At 45.6% G+C, this 19582-nt stretch overlaps 1 protein-coding gene across 1 annotated transcript in view; it reads right to left on the reverse strand.

Moving 5' to 3' along the window:
- Positions 1–3156: 3156 nt before the first annotated feature.
- Positions 3157–19582, reverse strand: part of ALDH1A2 (aldehyde dehydrogenase 1 family member A2) — a 96414-nt gene continuing 79988 nt past the window's right edge. The window contains exons 8-13 of the mRNA XM_067748219.1: positions 16819–16921; positions 14978–15162; positions 12869–13033; positions 12028–12185; positions 11642–11716; positions 3157–5038 (exon numbers count right to left, since the gene is read on the reverse strand). Coding sequence (XP_067604320.1) covers positions 4966–5038; positions 11642–11716; positions 12028–12185; positions 12869–13033; positions 14978–15162; positions 16819–16921 — 759 coding nt within the window. The 3' untranslated portion in view covers positions 3157–4965. The remainder of the gene's footprint in view (positions 5039–11641; positions 11717–12027; positions 12186–12868; positions 13034–14977; positions 15163–16818; positions 16922–19582) is intronic.

Below are 19582 nucleotides of genomic sequence, written 5' to 3' on the forward strand. Positions count from 1 at the left end.
AATCTGTCCAATAACCAAATGAGGATTAGACAATGTACATGTTTAGGAAGAGGACTTCATGCCTTTCCAGAGTGGACTTCCCTGCATTCTCATTCCCAGCTGGTCCCCACTGAGGAGCGGTTGTTGTGTAAAACATTCACGGTGGCACAGACAGTCGGGCCAGAGCTTGGAGGTCTTGTAATCACGCTATAGAATGTCGGAACAATGTACTGAATATACACAACCAAAACCTGGGGAACAGCTGGAGCCGCATTCATCGCCTTACTCCCAGCTGGCTTGAGGAGTTCAGATGAGGTCCACCTTTGGGAAAGGAGGCCTCCTGGAAACCACAGGAAACCCATCCTAAAGAGTCAGGTTCTACATGATGGCCTCAACACTGGATGAGAAATGATGGATTCTAATGTCCTATGGACTGAGCAGCAAAGCAACAGAGTCATTTTGTTTGCACTTTTTGTAGTTGTTTAGAGTTGAATGTGTGCAGCATGACGTCTCAGACCAACAGAAGAGATACATCATCCATGATGTTGTTTAATCCTCACACAACGTTGTGAGGTAGGCAGGGCGGGAATGATCATCTGGATCCTACAGAGGAGGAAGTGGAGGCCCATGAAAGTCAAGTGACTTACGCAAAGACACACACTTGCAAATGGCCAATAAGGGACTTCAGGTGAGGACTTCTGATCACTTCCCTGACCCTCTGATGCTTTTCACTCTGCGATGTTGCTAATCGGCTGTTTCTGTGTGCAAAGTTGTCACTCTGGATTACCAAGAGGACCTGGAAAAGGTTCTACATTATCCTACCATAAATTGAATGTATGTGCCTGGCAAGGAGTAACAGCGAGATAGCAAAGCAAACTACCAACTCTTGGCTCTGAGTTGCCATATGAGACCATGAGCTTCACGAGGGCAGTAGCCATGCCTGGCCCGCTCTGCATCCCAGCACCTGTGTCAGCATCTGGCATAGTAAACATTTGTGGAGGTAGGGAAGGGGAGAGTACAGGAGGGAGGAAGGGAGGTTAATTTCTTAGGATCACTGGCCTGCGGTGTTGGCTCTTCTCTCACTAGATTATCAGATTCCCCTAAGACGAGTGATGATAGGACTTTGTAGAATGTGTATTTTCTGGTCTCATTTTGGCTGCATTCGTTTCTCACCGTGGTTTTGTTTTTTCCTTTACTCTTGCTTTTTAATTCATGTGATTTTGTTGTTTTCATTTTTTCTGTTATACTTTAAGCATTGTTGTTGCTGACTAAATATTTCTGGGATATTAGTCAACCAAAAAAAAAAACCAACAACAAAAAAAACCCCTAGAAAAGTGAATAAATAGCTATATAAACACATGTAAGTAACAATGGGCATTTCTGTTCTATTTGTGCCCCTCCCCCTGCCAAGAATGCAGCCCATGTGACATTAACAAATTCTGTGGGGAGATTTTTTTTCCCAGCAGTCTTGCTATCCCTCCTCTTCATACCTTTCCAAATTCTACTCACTCTTTAACATCTACTACACGGACAGTTTCCTCCTCCCTGACCTCAGCTAGCTAAATACAGCTCTAGTTTCTTCTAACTGAATGTAGCATGTGCTACTTGTGAGCTCCGAGGAGCTCTGAGGCTGGCAGGAGCATGGGGCAGGGCAGTGCCATGGAACTCTCTGGCCGACCCCCATCTGACCAAGTTATGGCACGTGGTACCTGCTCTTGCTGGTCCATCCCCTATCACAAAAGCATGCCTTGGCCTCCCTCACCTCTGTGCCTCTGCAGGTTACTCCTTTGAGCAGGATTGCCTTCTTCTTGCTCCCTTGCCTACTGAAATTACATTCCTTCCTCAAGCCTTGTTCAAAACCCACCTCTTCCATTCACTTGTCTCTGACTGTCCTCTTTTCTTGGGTGCCTTCCTGTTTTAACGACACACTCCAGTAGAGTCCCTGTTCCTTTCTGTTCTTTACTCCCTACATTGCAATATTTTTGTCTTTTATTATCTAAAATGTCATTTAAAAGAACGACACTGTCAATATGAATGCACTGAGGGTGTTTCGGAGGAAAAGGTACAATGAAGATCTCAGGGGTTAACAAAAAGACTGTAATTATGTAGGGCTGATGACAAATCACCAGTTGGTGTCTCCGTGTTGGTTTCATTAATGACACCTCTCTTCATTAATGCCCTCTCTCTTCATTTTCCTTTATGTCAGCATCATAAATGGATGAGGTCTGAGGGACTTTATGCTCTGAAGAACCATCAAATTATGCCTTACCTTATTCCGGATTCCTGCTATCTATAACATCTACTTGGCACCTAACAAAGGACTTTTACATGATTACTCTGTGTCCATCTTGTTCTCATTTTCTCTCCGATGCCCAAAATATTGAACACGAGGTAAATTCGCAGAAAGCCTACAGCCTACGTTTCAGAGTTCACCCCATGCCCCAGGGACAGCATTCTCCGACGCCCAGTTTGTTCCTCTGAGGAACAAGATACCAGCAGTCAGAGCAAGGAATCCCAGTCCAGAGCAACATGTCTCTCCCTGGGTCTCACTTCCTTTGTGTCTAAGTCATCAGTTTTTGTTTTTGCTTCGCTTGACCAGGACTTGGGTGGGGAAGCACGGTTGGAAGGAGGGGATGTGCAGGTCTAAAGGGTGGAAACCGCTCTCCAAAAGCACAACCCTGAGAACACACAGAAAGCAAACAAGCTCTGGCTGGTCCTATAGTCACCATTTACAGCTTCCTTTCTACAGCTGCAAAAATATTACATCAGGTTGTCAGTTTTTGACTTTGTTCCACTTCGGTAAATAAAAATAAAGCTACCGATAGATGCCATTAGCGAATGTGAGCTCTCATCACGTGGTCCATGTTTGTGAGAACAGGCCTGAAGACTCCTCTACATGTTAGCTTTCACAGAGGCTCCTTTGGATGAAAATTGTCATTTCATATGTTTCATACATGGTTATACTTGTTTGCCACACAGAACTGTATGTATGCCTGGATTTTAAACAGTGTCAGAAATAAGGGTCTTGTTTACCTTATGGCAAGAATACCCTCCAAATTCTGCTCAGTATCCAGAGGCAGCAACATACCTGAAAAGCCCAGCGGCTGAGAGAAGGACCTAGATGGACTCGGTGTGACACAAAGACACTGATAAACACAGCCAAATGATCCCGAGGAGTACACAATATAAATGCTTTATTGCTAGCACAGAGGTTTCTTTTTTAAGTAAATTAAACGAAATAAATCTTCATTTTCACATTCTATATTGCAGTTCAAAGGTAACTAGCTGGTTAATGGATATGTTCACTGGGACACAGGCTATAGGAGGAGAGCATGACATTCACACGAAAGAACTCAGAAATGTGGCATCTCTCAAGGCATCTGGCCACTGTCCTTTGTCAATAACAGCAAGGAGAGGTTTCTTTAAAACATCATGAATAGTCAAGGGTTATAAATAGAAAACCGGTATGGTTAGAAAGCAGAAAACCGTTAAATACAGAAGGCTATATATGTGTTGCCCATATTTCATATATTCTAGGTTATGTTTGGTACTTTTAAATAAATGATCTTCATCTAGGTTAGAGAACGAATTGGATTTGGCAGCTGGAAAGAGGGAAAAAGGAAAGGAAGCTGACACTGCCCATGTCAGAGATGGAGCCTTCAGTGGAAAGCAGAAGAGGAACGTGTGGCTGGAGGAAAGGGAGCCAGCCTGCTTCATGCTTCCCCCTTGGGAGGCCAAGAGCAAGAGTGGTGTGTGGACGAGCCACGGGCGTGACAAGTGGAGATCTGGTGCAGCGTGGCAGTCGTGGCACACCGGAACTCTACAAATGGAGAAGGAAACCTCTGAGCCTGGCCAGATTTTCCAAGGTTACTGCCAGTTGACCTAGGGCATGGGAAGCTGAAGTCACACCCACAGCACTGGGACTGGGAGGTGGCGTGCACCAGGGACAGGGACGGGGTGGGGGTGGGAGGCGGAAGAAGCTATAGATTCCAACTGCAGAGATAATTCATTTAGTATGAATTGTCAGCAGTATTGGAAATGGAATTATTTCTACAAGGCACCCAGCATTACCTTTTTCCAAATTCTCAAGCCTGCTCAGATCAGTTTTTGGTTGATTTTAAAGACAAGCTTTGGAAAAGATCAATCCATGAAAAACAACCCACCCCGACTTATTCCAGAATACTCAAGAAGGAATTAAATGCACAGATGCGCGCGCGAACGCGCACACACACACCCCCCCCGTCTCTCTTACCCCCTCAAACCATGCGGTGATGAGCTCCGAGGCTGTGAACTACACATGATGATCGCTGGAGCTCCATCTCCTGATCTTTCACTCCTGTTATATGTGGATGTAAGAAAGCCAGACTGGGTCAGGAATATCCCAAGTTCTTTCTCATTAGGACATCTGCAGTGTACCAGCTCCTGGCATTTTCAGTCTGGTCTGGCTCTAACTAAAACCATTTCATGTTTTGCTTTGAAGAAATGGATGACATGAAACGGTAATTTGGCTGCAAAACCTTGGAAAATTGTTCCCGGCCCAAACATCTGCCCCAGATGAGCTCAGCTGAGATCTCCTTGGAGGAGCGGGAGGGGTGCGTGAGCAGGGAGAGCCTGGAAGGGGGAAATGAAGACAATGGAAAGGCTACCTTTGCTCACAAGCAAAGTCCTTTGTGACAGAAGGCATCAAATAATACAGCTCCCTCACCCCAGAAAGAAATACTGGGTATGCCCCACAGCTACTCCTCGTGCCTTTGTCCCACGTTCCCCAATGTTTGGTACTGTTAAGGTGATCCCTCACAGGGTGCCAAGAAACCACGCCCAACTGGTTTGCTTTCTTTACGCAGCGAATGGCCTGGCCTACCTGCTGTCATTTAAATCTTAAGTAAGGACTGAGTATCAAGTTTGGGTTCCTGAGAGCTGGGCCCCACAGGGAAAGCAGAGGGGGAGAGTCGTGCAGGCTGGCCTTCACCTTCCTTCTTGGCCATCTTAAGAGTTCTTCTGGGGGATCTTTACTGTCACGGTCTTAACTTCGGAGTATTCTCGCAAACCAAATTCTCCCCTGAAAAACAGAAACGGGCTGTATCAGGTACCAGAGGCCCAGGCAGCTCAGCATGGGCTTTCCTCTTCAAAAACCCTGTTCCAACCACTGGACGCCCAGGATGTGCCTGTGCTCTAATGGCTCTCCTCGAGACCCAGTCCACTTTACCTGAAAGAAAACCACGAGGGTCCTCTCGGCTTGATGTTCTACATTCCTTCTCACTGGTCCTTCGGTTTAATAAGCGGCAACAATACCCAAAGGCCCACCACAGAAGAGTACAGATCACACGCAATGCCTTAAAGACAGAACCCTGAACAAATACCATCTGCGGCCTCCACAGAGTCAGGGGAAAGAGGAAATCAAAACCACGGACGGGAAAGGAATTGGGAAGTGTGAGTCAGCTGTCTCCCGCGACCTGCCCTCGGCCACTTCCCCTCCTGGCTCATGGCACCCTCTGGGGCCTTGATCAGGGATTTCTGTCATCAGGCAAACGAACGTTTATTGCACTGTTACTATGGGGCAGCACCGTGCTGGGCCGGGTGCAGGAGAAACCAGATAATCGGCCCGGCCTCTGAGGGGCCTGTAGGTGGCCGGGCCTGAGAGGGGGGAGGGGGAGCCAGGTCACCTGCCTCAGCGGCCCTAGGAGAAACAGCCCCTCCGACCACTGCCTGAAGGGCGCTGGCACGTGGAAAAGCCTCACTGCTACGGTGCAGTGAGGTGCTCCTTTCCTTCACGTCTCTTCTCTCGTTCCTTCTTATTCCTACCTCTCTTTGTCTTTCTTTCTTTTCTCGATTTCATTGTCACATCAAGCATGTTCCCTTAATTATTTTCTGCAAAATACTTGACATTTTCTTCTTCTTTTCTTTTCAAAGTCACTCCTCTGTGAAGCTTCTCCTCAAGTTCTCAGCAGAAGGAGTGCCCCTCCTGCTCTGTGTTCAGAGCACCTTGTACCCACCTCTACCACCTCTAGCCCTGTAATACCAGGAGGGAGGGCGGGGGTACTCTGTCTCGCCCACCGATCTGCATCTTCCTGATCTTGCTTTCTGTCCTCCCCCAAACCTAGCATGCGGCCCACAGCATCAGGCTGAAAGAAAGCACTTGATAACTGTGGGAGCGAGGAAGGGGGGGCAGGCTTCTTCCTACCCCCTCTTCCCCAGTTCTACCCTGCTGACTGACCATCTCTGCCAGAAAAAAACATGAAAGAACGCTTAGAGATATATTTGAATAAGAAAGGATTAAGACAGGCCGTTTTTAAAAACAGTCTTATATAAAAGGTATAAAGTTACTGCAACTGGGCTTTACAGCGAAGGCCCACTGTAAAGGATTCATTCTGCTTCCCTGGCCCGACACAGAGCTGCCCTTGCTGTGCCAGCAGCTCCTCTGAGCACCAGGGCACCTGAGTGGTCGCGCCCCCCTCCTCCCCCACAGCCCCCAGAACATCAGCGACTCAGGCAGCATGCTGCTCTCTCGTCTGCACTGGCCGTTCTGCTTGCAGGAATGGGAAGAATAAGCTTGGGATTGCCCCACTCAGTATGTGGCTCCCTCACCGGCTCTGTCCAGGCTGTCTCTTTATTACCAGCTCAGCTCTGGCTCTCGCTGGCCTTTCTCCTGCCCTTGGGCAGCTGTGCATGTGTCTCTTCATCACGGACATCATCTGCCTCCTGTGTGAAGTGTGGCTACTCCCTTCTTGTTCCCTCGCTTGTGCACACACGTGGGGCAGACCCTGAACCACTTTCCTCCCACTCAGATCTCTAACTAAGTTGTGAGGGATGTAAGAAAGTCTACAGAGCTAGAAACCTTGCTTTCGAGTGTGACTGCCGGATCCCAAATCTCTGGGTGCTCAAAGCAATGGAAAATTCTGGACTGGAGGTGCTCCTCTCTCGGGTCCCAGGCGGCCATCTGCTGCATGGCCGGCACACAGCCTGCTCCGAGATGTTGGAGTGGACTCACATCTGCCATGAAAGGAAAGACTGCCCATGGGCCCAGGCCTCAAGGAAAGCCAATGAGAAGTCTCAGGGCAGCGCGTGGAGCAGAACACTGAGGGTGGGGATCGGCAGACAGGAGTGCCAACTCAGCTCTGCATTAAACTGGCTGTATGACTCCAGCTGACTCTCTCCCTCCTCTTGGCACCCAGTCGTCTCTCTGACATCAGTTCCTGAACCTTATTATACACATACCACCCATGAAGCTTGCTTAAACTGTAGGTTCCTGACCATCTCCCACCAAAGATTCTGTTCCAGTAGGTCTAGGGAGGAGCCCAAGAGACCATGAGATGGGTGGCTACTGGACCCACTCTTTGAGCAACACTGCTATAAGGTCTCTGAATCCAATCCCTAACATGGGGATTCTTCAGCTATTTCGCCATCTCATTCTAGGGTCTTTCTCTCAAATCTACTAAAATTTTTCTCAATCCAGTTAAATTCTGTGGCACATAGTTCCATAGTTAAGGAAGAAGTCCACTACTGCACAAAAGGCAGACGTATTGTTATTGACATGCCCCAATCTCTTTGTATAGTCACCTCTCCAGCGGGGCCATGTGTCAGGGCACAGCACATTTAGAAGCCTGTATTCCTGCTTCTTGGCCAGACTAGGTTATATTCCCAAAGATGAACCAAACTCGGCATACGTAAAGGTAAGGTAAGACGTTAGATCTGGGTGTCTCTCAGCCAGCCATTTTAGGAAGTCACTCAGACTCACGCATAAAACAAATAGGGATTTCTGCTTAGGGTGTATATTTCCCTGCCCTTTTCTTTGACTTACAGCAGCATTTCTCAGAGCAGCATCCCCAGACCACCTGCACGAGAATCATTCCAGAAGCTTGTTAAGAATCTAGGTCCTGGGCCCTAGCCCAGATCTACTAAATCAGAATCTCTGAGAGTGGATCGCCAGATAGGCAGGGTTAGAAAGCCCCTCTCCCAGCCTACAGGTGACTTTCTGTGCATACGCAATGCTGTGCACACACACACTGACTCAGAGCATCTGAACAACACTTCTCGTCTTCAAAGCGTGTGTCCTTAGTTTTTAAAATGCTGAGGTTCACAGCGTTCTTTCCATCCCCTAGGTTTGTGATACATATTTTATAGCTTGGACTCTATGACCCCTTGTCTCAGGAGAGCTTAAATGAGACGGAAAAGGATGGGAAGGCTGAAATAGATGGAATTAGCTGGACAAGCAGAACGGAGAGAAACCCAGCCCAAGTCTCTGACCCTGGGAATTAGAGGCCAGCCCATCAGATAACCTGTAGAGGGCAGCCCTCTCCACAGCTCTCTGTGGGGTGGCACTCAGGGGCTCCAACAGCCTTCCTTGGAGCTCATTTCCAGAAAATGCTACTTCCCTTCCCTGTTCCTCTTAGAGGTAGGCAAAGAGATGTCAGGGACCAAAGCTGCATGGAGCCTGCAGGCCGTGAGATAAACAATTCTGTCCAAGTGGAAGGCTAAGCAGAGTTTCCAGGACTGTATTAAATGAGAAGAAGAGTGGGGAACCAGGACAGGGCAGGTTCTTTTATCTGAAGCATTTCCTACCACTCCAGGTCATTTAAGGAAGAGAAAACATGTTTTGGGGGCAAACAGGAACAAAGACTCATATAATTTAGATAAGATGAAGTGAGTCTCATCAAAGAGCACTGCTTCCTAATTATTTTTTAACTGCACTGGGAAGACCAAATCACTACTGTTCCCATGAGACGAGTCGAGAAAGGCCACTGTTCTGTGTGGTTCTGACACAGCCAAACTGTCTCTTGGACCTTCTTTCTAGGCGAGGGCAATGTTTCTGACAGGAAGAGACTGCGCCTGAACAATGTCCCAAGCCCGAATCCTGGTAGGAGGTTTGCCTGTGATGAGAGTCCAGGGCTAGCCTGAGATGAGAAACCATCAACCAGCAATTAGTTATTTCAAGTGTATTTTATGCCCATGATGCACCCTGTTAATGATCTGTAACAGTCAATGTGAGCAGCATTCCCAGAGCCGGCGATGGCCCCAACATTTCAGAGGCTGGGAGAGCACAAACACAGGGGCAGGAAATGAAAGAAGTTGAATGCATCTTCAAAAGTGGAAGCAGAAAGTTAAGGCCATGTGCAAGTTAAGAAGAGATACTTAGAGTACATGAAGACTTTATAAAAGCTGAAGGAATACTAATAACTTAGCAAATAGGATCCAGACTGGGTATGGGTTCTGGCTATAAAGCAAGTGGGAGGTACTGAAGGCCAGAAGCAAAGGTTCAAGCAAGAGCAGTTTCTCCCTTTCTTAATACATTTATTAAGAAAAAGAAGGACTGCCTACGTAACAGTCATCTACTTGATCAATAATGATGATAGTAGCTCACATTTTCTGAAGGTTTGCCAGATACCTTGCTGGATGTTTGGCATACATGATTCTAACATTTAATCCTAACAGCAACTCTGTAGGGTAAGTACTATCTATAATTATTCCCATTTTATAGATGAGGAAACTGAGGCTCGGTGAGATTAAATAGTTTGTCCAAGGCTGCACAGGTATTAAGCAGTAGAGCCAGGGTACATATCTGTGCAGTGTGATTCTAGAAACTCTGCTCTTAGCCTCAAAGCTGTATCTACTTCATGGTTTAATGGCTCGGGACTAGAGATTACCAGCTACAGTATCTGAAGATGTAAATCCCCTGTGCTAGTCATGGGTTCACTGCACTTCCCCCCAAATACCATACTTATTTCTCCCACAATGCCTCTGCTAACTCTTCCCCCACTGCTATCCTGTTTTGCCCACCAACCATGAAAAACTATTCCTCTCTCCTCATCTACTCAAATGTTCCTCTCCTTTAAAGGCCAATTCAAATCAGTATAAGAGATCACATCTAATGGTTTCCTGGACTTCTCCAGCTCACAACGATCTCTATCACCCCTGCATTCCTCTACCACTCCACAGGCTTTTCTGGAATTCTTTTGATTCTTTCAATGTTGTATATTTCATTTATCCAACAAAATTTCAAGTAATTTAATGAGCTGCACCTTCCCCTACAGACCAAGCATCATGCTTTGCACAAAGTATGAATGTGCTCAATACTTTTTAGCAGATTGATTGCGAACTAAGCATTTGTTCAAAAAAGTATGCATTCAGTAATGCCCGAGGGAACAGGCATGGAAGATGTTTCCTCTTATGAGTCACAGGATTTAGAAAACATGGATCTAGCTCCTTTCGAAATGAGGGAAAATGAAAGTTTTTTGGGACGAGGGGAGATGTCAGCTCAGGAAGACCCTAGCTACCATTCATTCTCCGAAAGCAATTCTAAAAATCCATTCGTATGTGAAGTTGCAAATGCAATCACTCTAGTTTTCCTCTGCCACAGTCCCATTTTTCAGGTCCTCAGCATCACAAGAGGGCAGCCCAGCTCTGATTCTGACCCGGAAGACTCCTTATACCTGGTTCCCATGCTTCCTTGGCCAGACATCACAGAAACTAAGCCACTAAAATTTAGGTTCAAAGCTCAGATCTGCCACTTACTGGCTGTGAGACTTGGGCAAGCTACTTAACCACTCCAACCCTTAGTTCCTCATCTGAACCATCCGTAAGATAAAGATAAATGTATCTATCCCATAGAATCACTGTGAAAAGCAAATGAGACAATGTTAGGTAAGAAGGCAGAATAAAGCCATATGCAGAGCAGGCATTTAATTAATACCTATTATTGCAAAATCCTTGTAATGGGTCATCTTCCTGTGATCTCTGCCAAAACATCCTCTATACACCAAGAATGTTGGCCATAAGAACGTTGGTATCCCCTCAGCTCCCACAGTATGCCCTTTAAAAACCCTTTGAGATTGGGTTTAAAGCAACCTCTCCACTTGTATCTTCAGCAAGTCTCCTCCATGCATCCTGTGCCCTAGGCTCTGCAGTCTCAGACTCAAAGATCCTATAGGCACTGAGCAGGTGACAGTGAGTGAATTGGGTATGTGTAAAACTAACACAGCCAATATTCAGTTCCCAGAAGCAGGCATGATGGGGAATAGGGAAAACTGCAGAGCTCACAGCTGCAGCAATTTTGCTTTGGGGAATGAAAATAAGCAAGAAATCTAGGTTTTTATGGAAAGTCTCCTCATTTTGAATGTCAGGTAAAGGTTTTTAAATGTTACAAGGAAAAAAAAAAAACAAAACATTTCTCTAAGCCAGATTTGTCCCTGGGTGGGCAGTTGGTGACGTCTGTTTTAAACATGCCAAACTCTGTTTTGTGTCTGGACTATTCTGTAGTTGCTATGCCTTCATGCCTTTGTTCTTGCTATTCCCTCTACCTGGAATGCCTGCTCCTAAGAAACTGAAATGTTATTTCCTCTGTAAAGTCTTCTGTGACCTCATCAGGCAAAATTGATTGATTTTTCCTCTCTACTTAACAAGATATTTGACATACTTGCATAATAGCACCTATTACATGGAATTATTGGTACATGAATTTTTCTCCATTCCCACTTAAGGTAAGGGTATTATTGTGTTTTATTCATCTTTGTAATGTGTGCTTTGCTTATACATTTATGTGTTCAACCAAGTGTTTGTTTAGTGAATGGATGAGAGTAAGAGAATTCACTGATGCTGTTGAGTGCCCCTCTATGCTGCTATTCGCAACCCTGTTTCTCTTCAGGCACCAGCAACTTTGGACACTTACATTTCTCTCCCATTTCCAGACATCTTGAATCCCCCAAAGGGACTCTGGGCATTTAAGGCATTGTAACAATTGATCCTGAAAGAAGAAAACATGGTACTGTTAGTGTGTATTCTGCTTACACAGAAACAATAGCACTGGCATGATATTTCTTTTATAAGTTCTATTTTTTAATTCCTTTTTCCCCACATGAAAGTTTTATAATTTAAGATTGACTTTGACTTCCTGATCTACCAATAGGAAGTATCCCTTCTCAGGGTGAAGTCTTCGGTCTCCCCCATCCTTCCAGAGCATATGCTTTTATTTCACGCAGGGTCTGGAGAATTACAAGCCCCCTCCCACCCTCATGGAATGTGTTATGGCCAGAACGAGACTGACTCTGGTCTTACCAAACAGTCCCAGCTTGCATTGCAGAAGACACCGTGAGGGCCTTGTTGATGTCATTAGTAAAGACAGCTGCTACAAGTCCAAAGTCTGAGTTATTGGCTCTTTCAATAACTTCATCCATAGTCTTAAACCTCAAAATTTCCTGAACGGGCCCAAAGATCTGCAATAAAATAGGTTGACCCAACATGGTTGCTTCGCCATCCTTTCACCTGTTTTCTATGTTTCAAGGCAAGTTTATTCTGCCTTCATCATTTAAATGATGTTTAAGTTTAGCGAAACCTAACTGTAAAAATATCCCAAACTTTCCCAGAATAAGATTACATAAGTCCACCCTTAGAGTGTAACTCCTCCGCTCCCCCACCCTGCCTGGCAGCACTTGATTCCACAGTGTGTTCTAAAGCTGTGTTCTCCATGATCCCCCAGGCACTGCTCCAGAACTGAGAACTACCGCTCAGGAGAGGTGGCTGATCTGCAACTGGTCCTCTCCTGCAGAAGCGCGAGGATGCTTGGGTGCTTTCTATTTCCTGATTAACAGCCTAATGACCCATATTTGGGGGAACTGAACTGTTGGCAATGTATCACTGAGACCAGTGATTGGCTTTTATGATGGTTCTGTTGGCTAATAACAATTGAGATCATAAAGCACATCACCTGGCCTCCGTCTAGCTTGCTTGCCTCTTTGTCTAACTTCTTTCTTGAAACTGGGGATTTTCATAGCCATGTTTATTGCTATTGTACAATGTATATAAAATACAAAGAACTAAACCTCTAATATTGTCTACTAGAAATGCCCTGGAAACCATCCCAAGGAAGATGTGGCTGCTGTTAAAATCTATGTGATACCTCCTCCTTGGCGATCCGCATGTCGTCAGTGACGTTGGAAAACACCGTGGGCTCGATGAAAAACCCCTTTCGGCCCAGCCCTTTGCCTCCACACTCCAGCTTGGCGCCTTCGGCCACACCACTCTGGATGAGTTCCAGGATCCTGTTGTACTGTTTCTTATCAATCTACAGAAGAAAGTGCCTGATGACTCCAAGTAAAATCTTCTATGAAAATGGAAATAAGCATGTGCTCAAGAATCTCTCTCATTTGTGATTTTTGGCCAAAGCTTCATTATACCTAGTCAAATCATATGGAACTGCTGTTAATTAACCATTTTTGACCTATGAAAAAGGGTAATTTTGTATGGTTCAACCTAATACATCAAGAATTCCAGTGAATGCACTGCTCTGATGATACTGACAAGTCATAAGTACCAGTTCAAGAGTTAAGCAATATTTCTAGATGATGGAGATACTGGCTAATTGATTATTCACTGTTTACATAAGTAAAAATTAACCTTATAGACAAATGAATATCGGGGTATATTTTTATGGAACTACTGTTATACCGTCAGAGGAAAGGATTAAGTTTAAAGAGTGAGAGCTAGCATCCTAGTCCATAAAATAAGGTCATTCTCGCCCCCCGCAAGCCCCCAAGTTATAGACTTATCACTCAATTATTATGGTAAATAAAAAAGAAACCTACATTCACCTGAGTTTGAACTGCTGTTACAACTTCAATCTTCTCTCAAATGGTCCCAAAACTAAGGAGATATTGCTTCTTATCAGGAAAACCCATGCTCTAGTGATCCAGATGAGATCTGGTCTACATATTCCTTTAAAAATTCTCAGTTCAAAACCAGAGTTCTAACTGGAAATATACCTTGATGACCACGGAGAACCTGCAGAGCTCAAGAGTGCAGCCAGCAGGGACCTTTGTGGCCCTCCTCATCCACCACAGTGCATGAAGCATTCAGAGTAAGAGAGAACTATATGGCAGAAGAGAGAGCAGACAGCTCTCCATTCCCTACACAATTACAAACCGCACGTGGTCATCCCAGAGTAGGTCAGGTTGGTGGAGAGAATCCTTGGCAGCTGGTAAAAGTATAAATGGGTTTCTGGGAATGAGAGATACCTGCCCTCCTTGACTGTGGCACCTGTGGGGATGTCTTGACTCCAGCAGTTAAGGACTGGGACTGGGTTCTAGTCAAGATCCATCTTGCCATGCCTGGGTCCTTTTTTGGAGCTGAGAGACTCCAACCTACCCCCAAAGTTCAAGATATCCTTAAGGCAATCCTAATCTCTCGGTTTTTCAAGGATAAAATTTAGAAACAGAAAGAGAAGCACAAGACGTAAGCAAGCAATGCCTCACTGGCTACATTTCCAGCCATGAAGGCAGATGAGGAAGAAGAGTAAGGGGTCAGCAGAAGAAGGAAGATGATGCTTTGTCGGGTTCCACCAGGGTGTCTGGTTTCTGTGTTCATAAGAGATTAAGTAAAGAAAGGGCATGTCCAGGACATGGAAGCAACCTAAGTGTCCATCGACAGATGAATGGATAAAGAAGATGTGGCACATACATGCAATGGAATATTACTCAGACATAAAAAGAAACGAAATTGAGTTATTTGTAGTGAGGTGGATGGACCTAGAGTCCATCATACAGAGTGAAGTAAGTCAGAAAGAGAAAAACAAATACCGTATGCTAACACATATGTATGGAATCTAAAGAAAGAAAACAGGTTCCGAAGAACCTAGGGGCAGGACAGGAATAAAGACACAGACGTAGAGAATGGACTTGAGGACACGGGGAGGGGGAAGGGTAAGCTGGGACGAACTGAGAGAGTGGCATGGACATATATACACTACCAAATGTAAAATAGATAGCTAGTGGGAAGTAGCCGCATGGCACAGGGAGATCAGATCGGTGCTTTGTGACCACCTAGAGGGGTGGGAAAGGGAAGGTGGGAGGGAGGGAGACACAAGAGGGAGGAGATATGGGGATATAAGTACATGTATAGCCGATTCACTTTGTTATACAGCAGAAACTAACACACCACTGTAAAGCAATGATACTCCAATAAAGATGTTTAAAAAAAAAAAAAAGAACGGGCATGTCTGTGATTTCTCTACCTGGGGTCCCTGCTCGGTGGTGGGGTCAAAGGGGCTGCCCACTATGCGCCTCTTAGCCCGCTCCACGCTTCTTCTCACAAACTCTTCATAGATGGACTCCTCCACAAAGATGCGAGATCCTGCAGTGCAGCACTGGCCTTGGTTGAAGAACACACCCTGGTGAGCCTGCTCCACGGCATAGTCCACTACAAGAGGAAACAGCCATGCTCTCAACACTGCTTTGCCTGTGGAGGGGCCTAAGGGACCGACCCTCTTCCCTCCCCAAAGCCCCAGGTGTAATGTCATGCTCACCACAGAGCAGAACTGTGAGCAGCCCAGTGAAAAGCACTGGATTGAGAACACAACTTGGTTCTAGTTCTAACCAGACCCTGACGTTATTGGCTGTGTTAACTTGGACGTCTTCACTTCTTGGAAAACCTTTCTTCTGTAAAAAGAGGGATTAGACCACGTTATCTATAACAGGAGTCTCAAACCCCAATAACCAAAGGGGCTGTGTAGATAATAGTAAAGCAATGTGACAGAGACTCAGAAGGAAAGTACTACCTTTGGCTGTTGCTATGCATAAACATAGCCCAGGGTTGCCAGATTGCCAGTTTTAAGAAAAAAACGGAAATCAATATTTTGTGTAATACTTAGAAGTAAACATAGCCATACCTTGCATCTGGCCTATAGACTGCCAATTTGCAATCCCTAATCTATAGGACCTTGCAGCTCTACTTTTAATTAGTATTTTGGCAAATTAAACTGTGACAGCAATGATCGTCTTTGAAGACGCTCAATTTCCTCTATATTTACATGGAATTGTATAGTAGCACATGGTAACTCGTCTTCATCTCATGTGAAAATGAGAGATACTAAATAATACTCAATATAGTATTAATAAATCTGGTGTCTGCTAGTTGCTAAATGACGCACTGACTGAATGAATCAATGTACTGTCAGTGGAGCGCCTACACCTTAATAGGAATTTAGGTACAGAATCCTGATCCTCTTGACAACTAGTACAAAGCTGAAGCTAAACTTGCAAATTCCAAGCTGGGGCTGAGATTCAGGCAATCTGCTTGCTGTTCTCTGATCTCTCTAGTAGTGAAATTGAGGAAGCAGTGCTGCCTGGCAGGATGTGAAGAAGAAAAAGGATGACTGAAAGAGGTTTTGTAATTTCATTCCCTGGCAAGTTTTTCCAAACATGAGGAGCACACCCGTGCAGAGTGGACTAGAGAGCATCCTGCCTGGAGACATGGGGTTTCTAGGTTATAGCTCTAGGCCTCTGTATAGTCCTACTGCCAAGGTGTAATCACCTCCAATTTAGGTCTATTCATACAGAACTGACCATAGTGTGTTGTCATCCTGACTAAAAGCCATGGGGGCAACAGAAAGGCATGGGGATGGCTAAACAGAGAAGGGGGTGTGGGTTTGGGACAACGTTGGTAGAGCTAGTGAACTAAAAATTTTTAATGATCTACAAAGCCACCAGGCATACATGAGACGTTTCAGGTTTCTCGAATCTAGGCAGAGGTTACATTTCCAGTGTTCAGAGGCTTAGACCACTGCTCTTTCCACTATACAATACCAACCAGGCCTTCACCTCTTCTACCCTATTTTACAACAACACAGAGTCAAAATGGCTTATTATGTCTAGAAAACAAACTCTGATTGTCAACTGATAAGTGGTCTTTACCAATATTATTTTGTCCTTAAAAGGAAGGGTCTAGATTTTTCTCCTTGAATGCCACTTAGCTTCAAAGACCTTTTTCTTAGTGTCCTGTTGAAAGTGGAGATAATAAAAGTGAGCACCGCAGGCCAGTATGCCAGGGCATGTAAGAGATCTGTGGTTGACTTACAATCAGCATCTGCAAAAATAATATTGGGACTTTTCCCTCCAAGTTCCAGAGTTACTCGTTTCAAATTACTTCTTCCAGCTGCTTCTTGGATAAGCTTTCCAACCTGAAAGAAGGGAAATGGAGAAAGGTTTTGCGCACCTTGCAGTTGAGACCGTCAGTGGCCAGAGCCAGCTGTGGGCAACAGTGGGACACAGCAGTAATGGATCCTGCAGGGCAAAGCACCCACCGGATACACAGGAACGAATCTGTGGTCAACTCGCGTGGACAAGAAATAAGTCAGTTGGGATGCAGGTTAATGTCTGTTCTGAAGTGAGCTGGAAGACTGCTTTAGTATCATGATGGAAGGAGCAAGGAAAAGGGAGTTAAACCTGGAATCTTAATCACTGAAAGATTTCTCTAAAAGACAACTAGCAAGTAAAATGTAACTAGAGATTTTCCATCACTGCATTGTGGCTTTTAGCTTTGGACTCTGGCCTCCAGAAAAAAGCCAACTGGCTCCACTTGAAAGACATGATGAGCGTAAAACAAACTCTTTAAGTGCCTCCAAAAATGCCAGGTATGACTTTAATCACATGGTCCAAATATATATATTGATGTGATACCTTTGCTTCTGCCTAGGGCTATAGTAAAAGGATTCCAGAAAGCTGAGGATCTGTCTTTATTTGTGCAGTGCCTATTTATCTAGAATCCAAGCAAATAGAGGCTGAGTTTGAAGAAAGCATTTCCCATTGTGTAGACTCACAATGCTAATAAAATTGAAAGCGTCAAGATGGAAACACGGATGCAGCGCCTAGAGCCCCCTTTCAAGGAAGAACGCGCTGCCTCAGTGCCAAGGAATGCTGTCAGCTCCTTCAGAGTCACCTCAGCTGAAAAGAGCTTCCTTGCCCAAGGGGACGCCCTCCTTCAGGTGTCCCACATCCACCGCCGGATGGTGGCGGTGGTACCACCAGGCAGCTCTGAGAGACCACGTCTGCTCCACCACAGCCAGGTGCTTGGCTGAGGCCATCAGGCCTGCACTGCAGCTCAACTTCCCGTCGTGTCAACTGCCCTTTGGCTGGGACCCCTAATAAATAACCTGCATGGCAAACTCCATCTCAGAAACCCCTTGCAGGGCACCTGGCCTGTGACAGGGTGCTGCCCTATTGGAGGGCAGAGGTCACTCTACGGAGAGTGCTGGGCCACCCTATAGCTCTTATAGGCAGTTTGCCCTTGTTGAGATGAAGACTGCTACTTATGCCTGGAATCCTACTGAAAATAAAGTATTTTAAAAAGCTGGGGAAGAAAAATGCTAAATACATGCTGGACCCCTCTGGTCCCTGCCTGCGATCCTCAGGAAGGACGGGTAACTCCTCAAGCAGTGTAGCAGAGCAGTGGTTAAGAGAAAAGGCTCTGGAGCCTGGGTGTTTTTTTTTTATTGATTATATCACTTAATGACTGTTTGACCTTGGGAAATTTTTTATCTTCTCTGAGCCTCCGTCCCCTCCTCTGTAAATGGAGCTAGAAACAGTATCCACCTCAGAACTTAGGTGTCCTGAGGATGAAGTGATTTAGGGTCGACGGCCCTCAGAACCCAGACTGGCTCGCAGTAAGCGCCTGCACCAGTTAGCCGCGCGCAGGTATGAGAGGCCAGGGCCCCTTCTTCCACGCTGGGCGCAGAGAAATGGAGGTGGCTGTAGGGGGCAGAACCTTCCAAAGCAGGTCTCCTCCCAGGGCCCCTCCACTCTCTGTGCGTGTCAATTACCTCAGGAAAACCCCGAGGAAGCCCTCTGACTTGCCACCAGTCTCTAGTATTGCTCATTAGCTGGGCTAAATGCTTTACATGTTTTTATTGTTACTCTACCTCGTGCCAAAACATTTTTAGAAAATATACTCTCGTTCTGAGGAAATCTAACTTTGGTGAAAAAGTAGTGATGTCTCTGAAAGAGGTAAAATTAGAGTCTCTTAGATGCAGAACACTGTTACTCATCAAAGGTTTAACAAACACCAACATCTGGCCCTAAGGATTAATGGGCAGACATCAGCCCACAGCCAGACGGCCCTTCCCCACCGGGCCGGCTTGTCTCTCTTCGACCTCAAGGTAAACCCCCTAGGAAGATGGGCTAATAAAGGCCCCGTTCTCAGGCAAACATGCTCTCCTGCAAGAGGAAAGTATGGATACACAAAGGAAACGAGAATCTGGCCCTCCATCCTGGCAAGAGAACAGCAGTCAGGTAAGATTAGGACTGAAGCCTGAGACCCTAGCAGAGGGGAACCCACACGAGGGCAGCAGGGCAGTAACACCATGGGGCGTCCCTGAGGAGGCTGTCGCCTGCAGCTGCCTGTTCTGAGCAATTCTACTGTGCTTGTCTCTCTCTGCCCTGAGGAATCCATATCAACTGAAGGGGACTCATTTCAAAGTCCAGGAAGATAAAGAGACAAGTGCTTTCTCAAAGAAGATAATCACTGGACATCATGAACATTATTATTAATTATATTTAAAAAACTAGCATTTATTGAGTTGGTTTATATCAGACATTTACATGTATTCATGCATTTAAGCCTCTCAAAAACCCTACGAAGTAGGTATTATCTCATTTTAAAGAATATTAAACTCAGGTTAGAAGTCAATGGATGTTACCAGGTTACCTGGCAGTTACACGCAGAGTCTGCTGGACTCTGTGCAGGTTGACTCCAGGGCCCAAGTGTGGATCACTTCCTCTCCTTCCCGTAACCTCCTCCCAGCACTCTGCCTTCCCTTCTATACTTACTGAGCACCTAATGCATG

This window comes from Pseudorca crassidens, chromosome 1 (assembly GCF_039906515.1).
Source record: "Pseudorca crassidens isolate mPseCra1 chromosome 1, mPseCra1.hap1, whole genome shotgun sequence".
Taxonomy (NCBI): domain Eukaryota; kingdom Metazoa; phylum Chordata; class Mammalia; order Artiodactyla; family Delphinidae; genus Pseudorca; species Pseudorca crassidens.